The sequence below is a fragment of the Gouania willdenowi genome, chromosome 20 (genome assembly GCF_900634775.1).
Source record: "Gouania willdenowi chromosome 20, fGouWil2.1, whole genome shotgun sequence".
Taxonomy (NCBI): domain Eukaryota; kingdom Metazoa; phylum Chordata; class Actinopteri; order Blenniiformes; family Gobiesocidae; genus Gouania; species Gouania willdenowi.
Genome location: NC_041063.1, coordinates 25,047,508 through 25,064,989, shown reverse-complemented (window position 1 = coordinate 25,064,989; position 17,482 = coordinate 25,047,508). Strand labels below are relative to the sequence as shown.

The 17,482-nt window shown below is 36.3% G+C and overlaps 1 protein-coding gene across 1 annotated transcript in view; it reads right to left on the bottom strand.

Annotated features, from left to right (window-relative positions):
• LOC114454080 (contactin-associated protein-like 2) overlaps window positions 1-17,482 on the bottom strand; it is a 180,942-nt gene that overhangs the window by 27,302 nt on the left and 136,158 nt on the right. The window contains exon 11 of the mRNA XM_028434222.1: window positions 9,610-9,846. Within this exon, the coding sequence (XP_028290023.1) occupies window positions 9,610-9,846 (237 nt within the window). The remainder of the gene's footprint in view (window positions 1-9,609; window positions 9,847-17,482) is intronic.

Genomic DNA, 17,482 nt, shown 5'->3' with positions numbered 1-17,482 from the left:
GAAAGAACTCTTAATTTTTCCAAAATCCTGCAAATATTCCTCAAAAAGGAGCCTATCTATACATATGACATCATTGGAAAGCTCAGCTCATTGGCTAAACAACCCATTAGTCAAAAACAACATGCTTCCCATTGGTTTGGTAGTTTAGCCTAGGTTAGGTTAAGTTGGGTTGGTCTTTTCTGCACGGCTGACTCTGGTTGGACATCATAGCCTGTAGTTTAGAAATACTGGGTCGGATTGGCTAAAATGTGGTGTCGATCAAACCGGTAGAGCCGTGATATCCCATTTTAATCTAACAATGAAAATCTTTAAAGATGCGGTCAGCCTCACAGAGCTAAAAACACAAGAAGAAACTAGCATTTTTTATTGTGAATAAAATGTTTGTTTTTTTTTTTTTTTTACAGCATTTTTACTGTGTTTTGGACTAAATTCTGAGATTCATTGGATTTTTGAATGTCTTAGGAAAACCACTTTTAATGGAATATACAGTATAGAGTCAGTCAGACATGGCATCATTTTAAAGGTGGATGTGTGTTTTTTTTCACCAAGTTTGACAAAATTATTGACTGTGTTTGCTGTGATGGTTGTGCCTTAAGCCCTATTCGCATGAGATTAGTTTTACCTAGGGATCACATGTGATTTATAATAATTGCAAAGAATGTCTGTGATGTTAATTCCGTGCAAATCGGCCATGTCAGTAAATTGTAAAGTAATAATTCCCCCGCAAAATATCTAATATAATTTGCTGAACTCCGAGGTCCTGTGATAATACTAATCCAATGCCAATAGGCATCTCGACCCCAACCCTAAACTACCCCAATAAACCAATAAAACACGTGTTCGTTCACTTTGAAAACAAAAATAAACAAAACTGAATTGTTTTTTTAGCAAAAATTGTGCATATATGCTCATAATCAATCTCAGTACGAGGTAAACTCAGACCGTGACACCGGGACACATGTTTATTGACTTTTGGTGAAAAATGGAGGCAGCATTGGAGTTTTTAGAAAAGCTTTTGGGTCCCGGGCCAGCAAAACCTTATTGGCCCGTAACCTACGGCAACAGAAAAAGAAGGAAATGATAGATCCTGTCCTGCTTTGCAACGTGTGGTAATCATTTTTGTTTTTTCTGTTTGTAGCCTTTTATTAAATACAGCTAGCTAGCGCTAGCAGTAACAGCACCGAGCTGTGGTTCAACGTCTGCAAAGTTGTTTTAACATCAACTCACACTGCTTCACGTTTTCAGATCTCAGGCTTCAGTTATCCTGTGCTAATGCGCCACATAAAAATCAGACGTTGGGGGGTGATTTATTAATTACATGTGGTCCCTAGGTAAAACTAATCCTATGTGAATAGGGCTTTAGAATAGTTGATATGGTTAAAAACAGTGGATTCTAAGCTTTCTAACAGTTTATGATACATGTGATATGCTGCTGTATTAGAGAAGCATTTAATCCCATAAGTGTGAATGAATAAATGAGAACATCTGTCACATATTGCTTGGATATGGTTGTTGTCTTCCATAATGTGTGCAATTTATAACTGGAAGTGCAAACTTGGACACATTAATGGGGAAATTGTTTGTTTTCCCACTTAAAACATGTGGCACTTGTGATCAAACTGGTCCTTATTTGGCGCCTGAACTAAAATAAAGGCAAAGAGAGTGAAAAAGCTCATTTATTTAGTAAATAACACATGAAAAAAAAAACCAAGATGAGAAAGCAGAGCCAGAACGGAGGACGGAACCTTTCCATCAGCAACGAGCCACAGGGAGCCACGACGCTCCAGACGCTCCAGCCATGACACATTACAGCACCAAAGGGGAATAACTACACACATAAATATGGCGGTGCTCAAAAGGTGGAGTAAAGTGGGTGTTAAATTGTCCTGCTTCATGTTCTGACACCAGACAATACACTATTTGCCAGTACATTAAGAAACCTAATGGTATTGCAGGAGCCTTATTGATTCTTATAATCAAATCTTGAGAGGAAGGGGCCTTATTTTTTCCCTACTCCTTGTTTGTGATGTACCTTGTTTGTTTGTGCAATAATGTGCAATGTGTGTGTGAGTGTGTGGAGAAGATAAAGGATATAAGAGGCATTATAATAAGTGTGAAATTAAAAAGAGGAGCAGCAGGGAACACAGGGAAAAATGGTTTTGTGGGAATATAAATGCTTTTTCTCTCTGACTGGAGACGAGTGTCCATCTGCTCTTAAATCAAGTGGGTTTCATAATAACAATAACAATAACAATAATAATAATAATAATAATAATAACAATAACAACAACAACAACAATAACAATAATAATAACAACAACAATGAAGAAGGTGCTAGCTTCTACATGTTTAGGATTGAGGTGCTAGCTTCTACATGTTTAGGATTGAGGTGCTAGCTTCTACATGTTTAGCACTGAGGTGCTAGCAAACTGCAAAGCTCCGGTGATCCACAAACTTTTTCTTGCATGATTTGCAAAACACTGGGCGTTTGTTTTACATCCAGTGTTTTTATTTAAACTAAATTAATGCCAACAAAGCACAGCAATGGCTTCTCTTCAGGTTTTCCCGTTTCTTGTGGCTGTCTCATCTACCTGGAAGTTGGGCAGATAGACGCTCCGTCTCCCTCCCTCCTCCCCACCACTGATTATATTTCAACGCCTCCGTCCGCCCTCTCTCCATGCAAGCTACTGTATAAGGGAGGTGGGTAAAGCGCCCACAAGAGGCTGCACGCGCGCGCCCCCCAGCGGCTGCCAATCCCTTTCTCCACCCTGGCCCTCACCCGAAATACAAGTTTATCCTCAGTTATCCTGAGTTTCATTCCGAAGCTGGATTGTAAACAGTTTCCGTTTACCATGCCGGGATTTGGTGGCGTTTTTGGACTAGTTCGCTGCCGATGGAGAGTGAGCTCTCAGCTGACACAGGAGCTAGCTTGAGGCCGCCGCCACCATTGGACGAGGCCTACTGATCCATCCGCCGTGTCGAGGTGTTGGAGAAGGAAGTCTTCTTTTGGCTGGTCGGGTGTGTGCGGTTACCTGGCTGTCCATCACTGTCATGCTGCTGGAGAAGGAGGAATACCCGAGGGATTTCTGTACGGTAGGAGACATCTCCATGTTGCTGAAGGGAGGTAAAGCTTTCCTTTTTTCTTCATGAGCTCCAACTTTAAATCCCGCCAAAGAAACTAAAAGCAAGCTTGCTAAAACAATTGGTAAAGAGCGCACTCTGGTTTAACACGGACTAAAATACATCTTAAACATCCAGTGGGGAGGGTCATTTTTTTTTACAAGGTTAAAAAATGCCATGAAGAACATACACATGTAAAACTGAGCTTCTGTGTTGTGTTGTTTATTTCTGTGTGATTTAAAGTGTTATAGTGACATATTTTTGGGTTTCTTTTAAGGTATAGTAATAATATTGAATGTTAATTTTATATAAATATAATATATGAATATCATAACTCACCTGAGTTTCTTTGTAGCTTCAATTGCTATGTTCAGAGAGTTATACTTAACCCTAGATAGTTCTTTTTTTTTTTACAATGGAACGTTTCTTTCACCACTAACTTGAAAATGATAAATACTGTAATATTCTGGTGAATATAGTGTGTTCTATTTGGCGAGTCGTGGTGAAAGGGGTACAGTACATATATACTCATCTCTCTCTCTGTCTGTGTCTGTGTCTGTGTGCATATACATCATTGAAAGCAAATTTAAGCCCTTCACAGGTAATAATACCTATATTTTTCTTCTACATGTGTTCCAAAATGCTCCTTGTGCACATACTGACTACTGGTCACCCTCAAGGGTGAAAAAGCAAAAAAAGAATGAGAGTGTACAGTAATAACACTGCGGGGGGCCCCTGAGCAGTGTGTAAATATGGACACAATGGAAATCCACTGCAATTATGGCTGTATTCATGCATTTTTCACTCGGTGGGAGAAAAGAGAAGGCGATTATCCCTGTAAAGCCCGAATCATTAAATAACTGATTCCAGTGTTTTTAAACTGGAGTCTATAAACAACCAAATAAATAAATAAATTCAAACATCAATTTCCATTTATGAGTTAATTTGTATCATATTTGACACATCCGGTCGCAATGCTCAAATATTGTTTTTTTTCATCATTAAAAACACAATAAATAACCAACATGTCAACAAATTGGTTATTCCACACATACATAACGGTGAAGTCTATAACATAACATTTAACTTTTTTTTCCTCACTTTTTATTGTACATCTCTATCTACCTATCCCATGTTGGTTACCAAAGTATGTAATTTAAACATTTATTTGAAAAATAAAAACTTGTGGTTGCTTGATGATATGTAAAATGCAGGAAATGCAATAAAATTGACTGATTTAGAGTTGTTTGCATGTATATAATCGTATACATTGGGTTTTTCAAGAAAAAAAAAACGTCACACTAATCATGTAAAGAGTTCCAAAATTCATGCATGAAATATGATAAAAGCTTTTTCAGGACATTTCTTTTAATCTCCTGACATGTTTTGACTGTTAAAAGAAGACTAAAGGAACTTGCTGTAATTATAGCAAATATGACATGTTTGGTGTTATGGGGTTAAAATAGGAGAAAGGGGCAAACTTGAATTAAAGCATGCAGTGAAAGCAGGAAAGGTTTAATTTACAGAAGAACAAGGGAATCTTGGAAAAAAGAAGGAAAGTGGGAATCAAACAAGTTATTTTAAAAGAAAAGAAAAAGACTGAGAAACGGAAAGAAAAGGATGGATTTGCGCGAATATGGACTGAATTTTAAAAAGAGAAAAACACACACCAAACACGAACACAAGGGTGTGCTGTCTCCCTTTCACTCCCTGAACCCTTCTCCAACACACGCACGCACGCACCGCGCACACATAACTCAACACTCTGCAGCGACAGTAATCTTTATTCTCCAAATCCTGAAATGCCTGATTGGTTATGACAGAATTCTGAGGAGGTCCTTTCATGTCTTACACACACACACACACACACACACACACACACACACACACACACACACACACACACACACACACACACACACACACACACACACACACACACACACACACACACACACACACACACACACACACACACACACACACACACACACCACCGCCAAGAACACCATTCAAATGTAAGGAAACAAATTCATTTAAGTGTGGGGGATCAACTCTGACTGGGAGCTCACAGTAAGCATCTGACAGCAAGAGAATTTCACCAAAATTGAAAGAAGAACTTTTATAGTTTTTTATATCAAAACCAAATGAAGCAACGCTATATGTAAATGATAAACGGGCTTCATTTGCATAGAGCACATTTTAAAAGTTTTACTAGTACTTTCTGTAAGCCTTTTACAGGGTTCCTGCCAGCGCTGTTGAGCATAAGGCCCCCTGACGTTGTAATTTTGCAGTTTTCAGCAACGTAGTTTTTTCATTTTTCAATCGGCACCGTCGTAATAATTGTTGCACACTTAGACACAAAAGAAACTTCCAGGCGTGCAAGGGTTGTTCTCTTTTTAATCTCCATAAATGAGAAACACATACATCAGCCGCACGGTCAATTTAATACAGGCGTGCTCTGATGCCCCTGTCTTTACCCGAGGATCCAGAGGACCCCTGCCGCCACTTAGCTGCCCCTGATGCTGCCCGTGTACTTACTCCACTTGGTAACTACCATCCAATATAAACAGTGTAGTTTTAACCAGACGTAGTGTGTCGCACACATGAAACGTGTTCGGGCTTAAAGAGACATCGTTTCCATTCTGGTCGGACAGGTTTGGGGCGTGTTCTCTCGGGCCGGGGCTTCTGTGTACATCATCTGTGTGTGCGCGTGCGTTCACCAAGCGCGCGTGTGCGTGTGTTCTTTCCAAAATTACTGCAGGTCCCACATAATACCTCATTAAAATTTTAAAAGTGCATCTTGGAATCAGTCTTTTGAATAAAATATTATTTTTTGTCTATACAGCGTGTGTGAGTATTTATTAGTGTGTATATACACAGACCACAGACTTTGGCACAACACCGAAGCTGGTGTTGTGCCAAAATCTGTGACCCGAAAAAATCTGTGACCCATGCGGCTTCTCGGCAGTAGAAAAGAAAAGTGCTAAACCTCTTCGTAGCTATTAAGGAGCTATTTACTCCCCCTTAAACATTACATCTGCCAACCAGCTGCAGTTTGAGCACAAACCAGGAAGGAGCGAGAATGATGTTGTGCTGTCTTGCCTGCAGGGTTACTCGGACCCTCGTTTGCAGTGTTGCGCCGACATCTTGGGCCAAAGTCAGGCACTGCGACCAGTTGATGTCACATGGGCAGAGTCGCGAGACTACACTAAAGTCTGTTCAACCCCTAACTAGTACCGTTAGTAAAATCAAAATGTCTACTCATACTACTAGTGGCAGTTAATGTTAATGAGTAGGTGGGACAAGGATGTATCTAGGGATGTAATGATTCACTCAACTCCCGATATGATTTGATTCACGATACTGGGTTCACGATACGATTCTCTCACGATTTATTTTACAAAATGGGACTGTAGAAAAAAGATGACTGAAAAATATTCCTTTATTTTTTTGGGAAAAAAAACTATAAAAAACTGTACTGTTTTCCTTTTATTTTTCATTGTCAAAAGAATCCCTTGATAAACTATTCAAAACAATGCAATTTAACTAAAAATAAATCTTGGATGAAATAAATAAAGGAATAATACAAATGAAGAAGCCTATTAATTTAAATTCTGGTTCTATAGTAAACAATGCAAAACTGCACAATAGTTATTTTTAAAAGTGCAACTGAAAATGTATTTTGTGCCTTAACAATTGGACTTAAAAAAAAAAAAACCAGTCATTGCATTGTATTTGCCTCAGATATTTGTTTGGACCAGCAGAGGGCGCTGGTAACCCAGTGGTCGGTTGGCATGCAGATGTTCTTGCAGTGAAGAAGAGATGCTATGCTAGCAGACAGAGCTATTAGAAAAACGTGACTTTTACAGATAGTCACATAATATTACAGATATTTTTTGGTGCTAAAGGGGCAAGGAATCATTTATGAACATGTTTAAGAGTAGAAGGCGGCCAGAAAGAAAGTATTAGCAGATTCCGCCCGCCGCCAACACTTCTGGAAAAAAAGTACTGCGATTCAATTTTCACAGTATCGATGTGAATCGTCTATCTATCAACAGCAATGACACTAAACACATGAAATTGCTTTTCCATTGTGGTCATTTAAGTTTAATCGACAAACAAAGCAGTGATATCTTATTATATAAAACGGAAATGCAGTTCCACAGTTTTTATCTTAATTTTTCTATCTTCCTTTTAACATATTAATATGAGCGTTGAATGACCAGGACAGAAATAACTTGGCATGGCAATAAGAATGACAGTAAGAATTATATCGTGCCAAAACCTTCACTTGTAGTACTAGTAGAGCTAATATAAATGAAGTGAGGGATTATAACCAAATCCTGGACTCTGATTGGTTGTAATATTGTCAAAAGCCAAAGGCAAGCCTGAATTTAATTTCTCTGCCATCTTATGAGCATTTAAAGCTTACCAGTAGTACCAGTAGTGACACCGTTTTACTAGTAAAGTGTACTCATGTAATAGTAAACCAGAATTGAGTACATGTACTCCACATTTGAGCACTAGAAGAGAAAATGTATGCATAAATAGCTTTCCATAGTCCCCAAGTCTTTGACACGTTGGTCTCTTCCTTTTATAAAGTAGTGTTTTTAAAGTCAGAAACAGTTTGCTTTCACTCTAAAGTCAACAGAGAATTGTCGGGTAAGCACAATATCACTGGGAAACGATGCCTTTTATCATAAGCTGTTAAATGTTGAACGCTGACAGCTCCAAACAGAACAGGAAGTATAGGAACAATCACAAAGCACAACCATTGAGACAAGACTACGTACTCCTCTGGTAATCCTAGCCCTCTTTGACTCCGGCTTTGTGAATTAAGTGGGGCTGCAATCGGCGGCACGCTTTGACAAATACAGCCATGAAAGCCATTGGAATGGTGTTGACTGAGGGATTAGCACTCAATGTGTCATCCCAGCAGTCTGAGTGGAACACTAGTTTGAGATTGGAGAGAATCTCTCTCTTTTCAGACAAAAAGACAAAAACAGTGGCTAAATCTATCCATCCATCCATATTTAAAGTGATAAATGATATAATCAATCTGTAAATAATAGACTAGATACCAATTATATTTATAAGGTCATTTCAAGTCCATGCACTTCAGTCTAAACAAATTCTGTAATTTTCATCAGTTGTTTCCGTGATTATTCAATAGTCAAACTGTACATTTTTAGTTTGATCTGATGAATACTGGGGGGGGGGGGGGGGGGGTATGTGTTGATTTTCTCAGTTTCCAATATCTCAGTAACTACCTGTACATCACATAGGAAACTGCTATACATCCTATGTGGACACAAGTTAGTGTGTGTTTGGGTCTGGAACATGTTTGGTCCTTCAGTAAATAACTTATTATATGCCTCAGCTCCCTGTAATTTGATCAGCTTAGAGCTATGAACATAGACTGTTCACATCACTAATGATTAGTCACATATATGCATTAGTTCTTGGGTGAAAACAACCTTTTTTTTTTACTATTTTCTTTGGCCCATAACTGCATGTGGGAATGTAAGAAAAAAAAACTGCTCTGTTTTAATTTATAGTATAAATGTTACTCTTTCTTGGGATATAAAACTATTTTTCTTTATGCAACTTCATTTTTATTTTGGACCCCAGCTTTGGGTTATTTCACCACTTGTAAATTTTGAAAATCTTTGACATGAGGCCATTGTAGCTTGTGTCTGTGTCTCATAGTCATTTGTTGCTATACTGTATTTATAGTTTTTCACTCGTAGTGTAAAATATATAAAAACCATTGCATCGGAACAAAACATTTATTTTTGAAAAGAATATTTATTATGAACAAATTTCTCATGTTCTACATTTTCTTTTTTTTGCTAAGAAGGTAATAGTTTTTTTTAATTTATTTTTTTTAAGCAGCGTTATTTGTTTGTTAGGAAGATTACATCAAAAGTATGCTTAAATGTCCAAAGCATCAGAGTCAATATAAAGATTCTGGATCAATTTCAAAAATCTAATTTGTGTCAGATTGGTTTCTCAATTACCCCAGAGTTTTATCTCGCATTAGGTATTTCGTCACGATTTTTCTAGAAAAAAAAATGGAATTGTCCATACATTGTATTGTTATTAATAGGGATATAATTTCTTCCAAGCCATTAAATTGTGAATGATCATTATACCATGATCAGGATCACTGATCCAGATAATTGCCAATATCTGGTAAAGAGGAGATTTGGTGCTTGCCGTAGGTTTGCATTCTCTGAGTGCTCTTGTTATTCTCATGAATTATTTAAAAACAAACAATAAATAATAATTCAAATGAATAAATAAGGAACATTAAGATCTACTTTCAGTTTTTGGGGCTACTAGACCTTGCATTGGATAGAGCCACTGCCCAGTGTGGAGCTCAAAAACTGTTGGTCCCCCAGTTCATCAATGTTTGTACACTTTGTAATGGACTGGTTCCTATATGTTAATGGAGAAAAATATTGATTACCAATATCTTCTTACCTCTTGTGCAGAATGGCCCATCGTAAGCAGTGGCAGTGCAGTCACACAAGTAGCCGTTGTACTTCTCCACGCACTTCCCTCCATTCTGACAATACATCCCAAAACTAGTGCAATGGCCTTGACACCCAGGTTTGACCCCGGGGGTGACTTTGGCTCTTTCCTCCAAGTCCAGGGTAACACCGTTCATTCTCAAGGCTCTGATGCAGCCCAGGAAGCCTCTCTGTCCTCCTGCGGCACCTGAAAGAACGATCAAGGAGTAAAGAGAAGATGTTAGTGAAGCATTGTGGAAGCCAGGATCAGAGGAGGAACTCCTGGGCGCGTCCGAATATTCCCTTCTATCTCCTTTCCTATCCACTTTTTCTTAACCCCCGGAAGTGTTTAAGTGGCGGCCATAATAAGGACCGTTCCAATTCTCTAAAAGCTAAGGAAAGGAGGTTCACTGCTTCCTTTATGACCTCCTGTACCCTAAGAAACACTGATGCATCATTCACCAAAGGAGACCAGATAATGCTGACCCACAATTCCTTGTGATGACAACATTTAAAGGGACCCGCTCATCTGAGTGTTCACGGAAACTCACAAAGACTGAAAAGTCATGTAAGTTGGTGATTCTCAACCTTTTCAGCCAACAACCCCCAAAATAAAGCTTCCAGAGACTGGGGACCCCCACTGTACTTGAAGGTGGTTGAACACAGACATGAACATTGAACAACAGTCATGTGGAGACAGGGCCATCTATAAGGGGGAATAAAGGGGAGACATTTTTGGGGTCCATCCATAAAGTCAGTAAAATGATGGTCCATTGTTCTATGAATCTGTGAAAACCAAATTTATTTATTCATCTAAATAATATCCACTGTTATCCAGGAACGTTTATTATTATCTGGGCTATAGTATATAGTCATCCTAAATATGTACAGTAGATCCTCAATTTAATCAGAAATAAAATGGGTTAAATGTTACCAAAAATGGTGGAAAAGGTGGTAAAATGGGATTTTAAAAAGTTGCAAATTAAAGTGGCCAAAAACATACAGGAAAAGTGGTAAAAAGGTTCAAAGTGTCAATATTGGCTAAAAAAGTGGCAGAAATGGGGCAAATAATGGCAATCGTGAATGTGGTTAAATTGGCAAAAAAAATAAAATAAAATAATAATAATAAGCATGAAATATGGTGAAGAGTTTAAAAGTGACAATAATATGTATATGTGTAACATAATGTGACATTAGGTGGAAAAGCGGTGGAAAAGGTTTATAAGTGCTGAAAATGTCTTGTAAGTGAAAAAAAAAAATGTAAAGGTATAATTTGATGGAGAAGTGGCAGAAATAGGAGTAATGTAGGTAAAATGCATTAAAAGGAGCAAAAATATGGCAAGAAAAAGTGATTAAAATGGGTTTAATATGGGCTTAAATTGTTCAGAAAATATTCGTAGATCTCGCAACCCCAAAGTTGAGAACCCCTGATTAAGTTACCAATGGAATAATATGCCTTTAAATAATCTAAAACCCATATCTGAACTTTGAATGTTATGCAGAAACACAGTAAAGAGTGTGAGCAAACATTCTCAATGTCCTGTAGCCTGCTAGCCACGTTTCCTTTGATTTACATTCAAACCTTGTGATATTTGAGATTATATCAGCAATTAAAGGCACAGGGGAAAGTGTTTAGTAGTCCATTTTTGGAAATTAGTAGTTTTTTTCACTACGGCAAGACGTCACAATCCTTCGTCGCTGTCAAAACAAACGTGATGGCTTTTCCCTAACTCCTTTAGGAAGTCTCCTAGCAAATTTCCTAAACCCTGTAATGTCATCCACAGGGTTACGGAAAAGTGGATAGGAATGGAGATAGGAGGGAACATTTGGACACACCCTTTGTTTTTAGGAACGTCTCTATATTCTTACGCCTGAAGAAAACCACAGATGTGCCGCTAATTGTTCCGACTGTGGCGTCGCTCTTGAAGACAACCTTCAACATCTTTGATTTCCTCTCTAATCAGAGCGGCCAAATGAACACACTCATCTCACAAACACACAGACAAATAAACACATATTTACAAAAACACCACACACAGTTCACCGGACATTAACGAGTCAATACAGTCATTAACGCCTTGCCTTAGGGCGTCAATAGCCATTCCTTTATAGTGCTTCCCTAGTCATTCTGGTCATGAGCCATTACAATCTAACCACCCATTACTTGGAAAAAGTGGGGGTGTTAAAGAATAATTTGGAGCTAAATGACCATAGCAATAAACATACTCATAAACATAGACCCACAGGTATAAAATGAAACATACACATGGGTATGGTGACACTGTGTGGGTAAATATAAAATATTTAAACACAATCATTACTAAGATCCAAAGAGTAGTTTAGATATTAAAACATCTGGGAACACTATACAATAAAAGTCCCTTATTTAACGTTAGTTAATGCATTATTATTATTATTATTATTATTATTATTATTATTATTATTATTATCATTTTTTTTATTTAATTTAATTTGAAAATTATAAATGAAAAAATGTTAATGTATTATTAAGCCTTAATTAACAGTTTAATACTTTTTTATAATTATTATAATGTATGAACTAAATTAATTAATCAGTTATTACATTAATAAGGAGTTCATTAATGTCTAATGCACAGTTCATTAAAACATTATTAAGCATTAATAAAAGATACATAATGTAATTATCCTTAGGTATGCATTACTTATTAATTAATAAATTAATTAATTAATGTATTAGTTAAACATAACATCTCAAGTATTAATTTACTGTTTATTAATTAAGATATTACGTAACATTAGCAACTTGACAAAAATCTTAATAAATGCGTAGGGTATACAAGCAATACTTAACCATAGTTAATCATGAGTAATTGCTTATTTGATTTTGTTTTTAGTTATTAACCTTTACTAGTAGTCATATATATATATATATATATATATATATATATATTCATGCATACATAAGGATAACTAAGTACATTATGCAACTTTTATTAATAATTTATAATGTTTTATGTTCAGATTAATTACATATTATCATTGCTTTAACTGACATGTTAATTAATGTTCGGTAATTATAATGATCAATAACATATCATTAAACTCTAAATTAATGCTTAATAATGCATAAACTTAGGTTAATTAAAGGGGAGGTATGATGAAAAAAAATCACTTTATAAAGGTTTTGCTACAGTGATATACATTCCTTGAGCCTCATTCAGAGAGACAGAGTTGAAAAAGTTGTGTTTCCTCCCTTGTTTTTCCACATTTTGTAAAAAATCAGCTCCAAACGGGAGAGTTGGATTTTGCCCAGCAGGTGACATCACTTACCGGATAGTCCTCCTCCTGACAATCCTCTCTCCTCCTACCATGGACATAATACATGCCTCCTAGAATTTGAGCTCCTCCCTCTCCAACTATCTTACAGCTAAAACAAACACTGTTGTTTAATATAGAATGTATATTATACTTCATTGCAATATATGTAAATACAAACCGCACTACTTTTTCTGCTGCCGATCGTGTTGGGAGTCACTGCTTGGAGCCACGGACACATTGTTCACACACATCAGCCGTTAGCACTTCGTGCTAATGCTACACCAGCCTATGCAGCGAGACCCGGTGTAATGTAAGGAGGAAACGATGGGAATGTTTACAGATTCGTGGTCACAACCAACGGACTCGGTTGTGCAATTGGACGCCTTCCAACTTTTACGCGGTGACGTATTAATGGAGAGTGGAGAGCAGAAAGGAGAGAGTCTGGCTGTGTTTGTGTGCAGAAAGGAGGAGCTGCTACTGTTGATTCCGCAGCAACGTGCGCACACTTTTCTGACTCAAAATCACAATAGCTGTTTAAATAACCATGTGTTTTACTGTAATGTGCAGTTTTTTGGCTGAAAACAGTAACAAGAGTGTGTGCATAACAAAAGATAATTGCTAGTGATCGCTGTTGTGTGTGAAGTCAGAGTCTACAGACACGCCTATTCATGAATATGCAAAAGTAGGCTGTCAATCAGCCCGTTTTAAGAATTACACTGAAAGTGACTTTTCAGAGGGCTTAAACTGCAGAAAACAGGCGAGTTTGGGAAAAAAAAAACCTCAAATACTACAGTATGTTGTTGGGGTTCTTAGAACAAATGAAGATGGGTGAAAAAAAGCATCATATTGGACCTTTAAGGGACCATTATTGTAAAATGTCAATGGCGTCATCTGGCGTAAATAGTAGCATCCATTGAGGAGGAAATTAATGTAAACAAATTGAAATTGTCCCTTGCATACTTTCCTTTATCTTCATCAAAACTCTGCGCTAACGTCGCTAATGCATGCGTTTGAAGTAGCGTTTGAGAATAAATTATACAAGTATCAGCCATGCTTTCTCCACTTCTCCTCCCTCCAGACTAAAGACCCAAGAAGACCTTAATTAATCTATTTTGTAACAGTGATTGGCTGGAGGTTTCAGCCACCTGTTTACCAAGGGCTAAATCAGTCTGATTAAACAGACAGCAGGCTCTGGGGCCTCCAGGGGCCACGGCTGATGAATGCCCACTTTCTGTTTGATGGTTTTAGAGGAAATGGGCAGCACATGTAGAAAAAATGTCAAATGTCTTCACAGTAAAAGCAAATATACCCCGATAAGGTATTGTGTATAGACTTTTTTTTTTAATCAAGGCATTTTAGAATTTTAGCTAAACACCAATTCATGATAAGCAACGTAAAGAGTAACTAAACCCTGAGGTATTGGCAAACGTGTCTAGGCTAGAAAAAAAAAAAAAAAACACCTTGATTTTGGGCGGGGTTCCTAGAGCAGTTAAGACACGCCCAGTCTATGCTATAAGTCTTCCAAAGAACAATCTACTGTATGCTATGCTAACTGGCTACTAGATCAGACGTGGGGAACTGGTGGCCTAATTCTGCGTGGCCCCCAAAGTACAGGGGGGAGGCACAACATTAATCCAAATACACCTAGTGACAGAAAAATACTCAGAATGACGACAAAAACACACAAAAGTACAGCAACAAAATCACAAAATGTCTCCAAACATGTTCATTACATAGAATTACACCAAAAGACAACAAAAATACATAAAGTTAATCCAAAAACACACAACAAGAACAGACAAATGTAGAAAATACAAATAAAGAAACAAACATTAAAAATATGATGACAAAAACATACACGATTAGAGAAAAATTTACAAAATAACAAAAACAGACAAATGTGCAAAATACAAATGACAAAAAAAAAAAACAACAGAACAACAAAGATAAACCGATGAAAAAAAACAAATACAATGATATCATAAACATACAAAATGACACCAAAAACTCACAAAATTTGACAAAAATACACAAAACTACAATGAAAACACAATATTAGAGAAGAACATAGAAAATAACAACAAAAAAACACACAAAACAACAACAAAAATATACATAGATGACAAAAGCCTTTGTTCTTCCCTGCAGTAATGCTGATATTGGTCATTATTCTAAATGTTGACATGAATGTGGTCCTTGGATCACCTCCACCTACTGTCAGGAAGTGTTTGGCTATTAATACTGTGACGGTACTCTGACATTTACAAAATATGCTAATAAAAATATCACTTACATACAGCAAGCTAATAAAAAAAAAAACAACAATTTTCAGTAATATTTAAGTGAAATGGATGATTCACGTGATGAGCTTTCATATCACGCAGTGGTTGGAATAATCTTAAAGTGAAGATGCTTTACTCTGCTTTCTCACCCATGTCCACCTCACAATGTAGAGTGGAGTTAAATTATTAGATACTCATAATAATAACATCACATTCTCACCTTGGTCAAGGATTCATTTAATTCTGGATGGAATCCTACTGTGAATGTGTCAAAGATCACTAATTTAATTTAGCAGCAGCTATAATGCAATTAATTTGCAGCTCACGACTTGTTTAAAAAAAAAAAAAAAAAAAAAAAAAAAATCAATGTTCTTTGCAACAAAATGCTGCTGCACTGAAAAATGTGACACATCTGTGAGAACCGACCCTGGCCCAAATATCTGATGGTACAGTAGCTCATCTGTTGGTTAGGATGGCCATTGATCCACAAATAAATCTGCTATAATCCTATATTTAATAATAACACAATTTTGTCCTAGATTCTGAATAATGTAATTGTTAAACTAATATATCATATGGTATATACATTTAATAAAGAGTTTAGTTTCTTTGGTAGAGGCGTACCGAGTAACTTGATTGAAGTTGTACTCAAGTACAAGTAGAAGTTTTACTCAGGTGAAACTCAGAAGTAGCTCAATTAAAGAGCACTTAAAGTAAAAGTTACTAGTTATTTTCACCCCCACATGTTTATTTTTGGTAATAATTCTTTCCATGGTTCCCTTGCATACAGTAAACATCTCATGTATCAACTTAAACCTTCAACCTTCCCATATTCCGTCAACATTTCCACAACTCTTATTGTTGTTTTTCTTCATCTGATATGTAGTTGTTGGTTTTCGATCAATATCAGCCGTATGTACATTAAGTCAAATATTGCTCTGCACATGCCCCGAACGGACAAATAAAACTGTGCAGTAGCTGCAGAGTTGAAGAACACACAATATACAGTATTTCTACACCTACTTATTGACGGGGTTGTTTTTGCCTTGAGGAGATGTTGCCCAGTAATGATGCGCTGATGATGAAGCATCTTTTATTCATTAGGATATACAGAAAACTCACATTTATTGCATTGGATGGAATTGATTTGTGTGTGTTTATAGTTCAAAAAACTATATGTAAAAATATGCATTTGAAAACTGAATAGAGTATGAATGATGCTTATGGAAAGCTCAGTAATAATCCATATTAATAGTAGCATTCTATGTTTAAGTTGCAGTAATCATGGAGCCGGATGCTTGTGTTTGTTTGTTTGGATCTTGATTTATGTGCAGCACAGTCTTCACTCCACGTTGGATACAGATTTTAAATTATTCAAAATGTGGGCAGATTTAGCTTAGCTTTGTTTTCCAGGAGAAAATCAGGCCTTTACCGACCCCTGCTTCAGTTCAAATCAAATATATTCACTGGTTTAATAGGCATTTTGGTATTTAACAGAATATTACACATGATAAACCTAAATATAAACATTATGCTCTTTCACTTAAAGGCACAGATGAAGTGGTGATTAGTTTTACTTTGTTAAAAAACTAAAGCTTTTCCCCCCTAAAAAGATGCTTTTTTAAATCTTTTTTTAATTATATTATATCTTAACAAATCCTACACACTGCAAGAGGTAAGACAGTAAATTTACAGTTTTTTTTTCACTGCATGATTATAGCTTTGTTCTGTTTGAACTGTGCTAATTTCTAACTAAACCAGTCCTTAGCCTGAAACATGTCAAACTCAAGGCACATTGGCCAGTGAATTTGCATATGAGCTAAATATTTAGTATCACCCATGACGTTTAGATTTAGATTTGACATTTAACAATTAGATTTAGATTCAACATTTAGATTTACCATTTAGTTTTAGATTCAACATTTAACATTTAGATTGAACATTTAATGTTCAGATATAACATTTAGTTTTAGATTCAACATTTAACGTTTAGATTTAATATTGAACGTTTAAAATTTACTTTTAACATTTAAATTTCACATTTAACATTTAGATTTAACAATTAGTTTAGATTCAAGATTTAACATTGAGATTTAACAATGAGTTTAGATTCAAGATTTAACATTGAGATTTAACATTTACCTTTTAGATTTAGATTAATGATTTAACATTTAGATTTAAAATTTAGATTTAAATTCAATATTTAACATTTAGATTTAGATTTAACATTTAGATTAAACATTTAACGTTAGATTTAACATT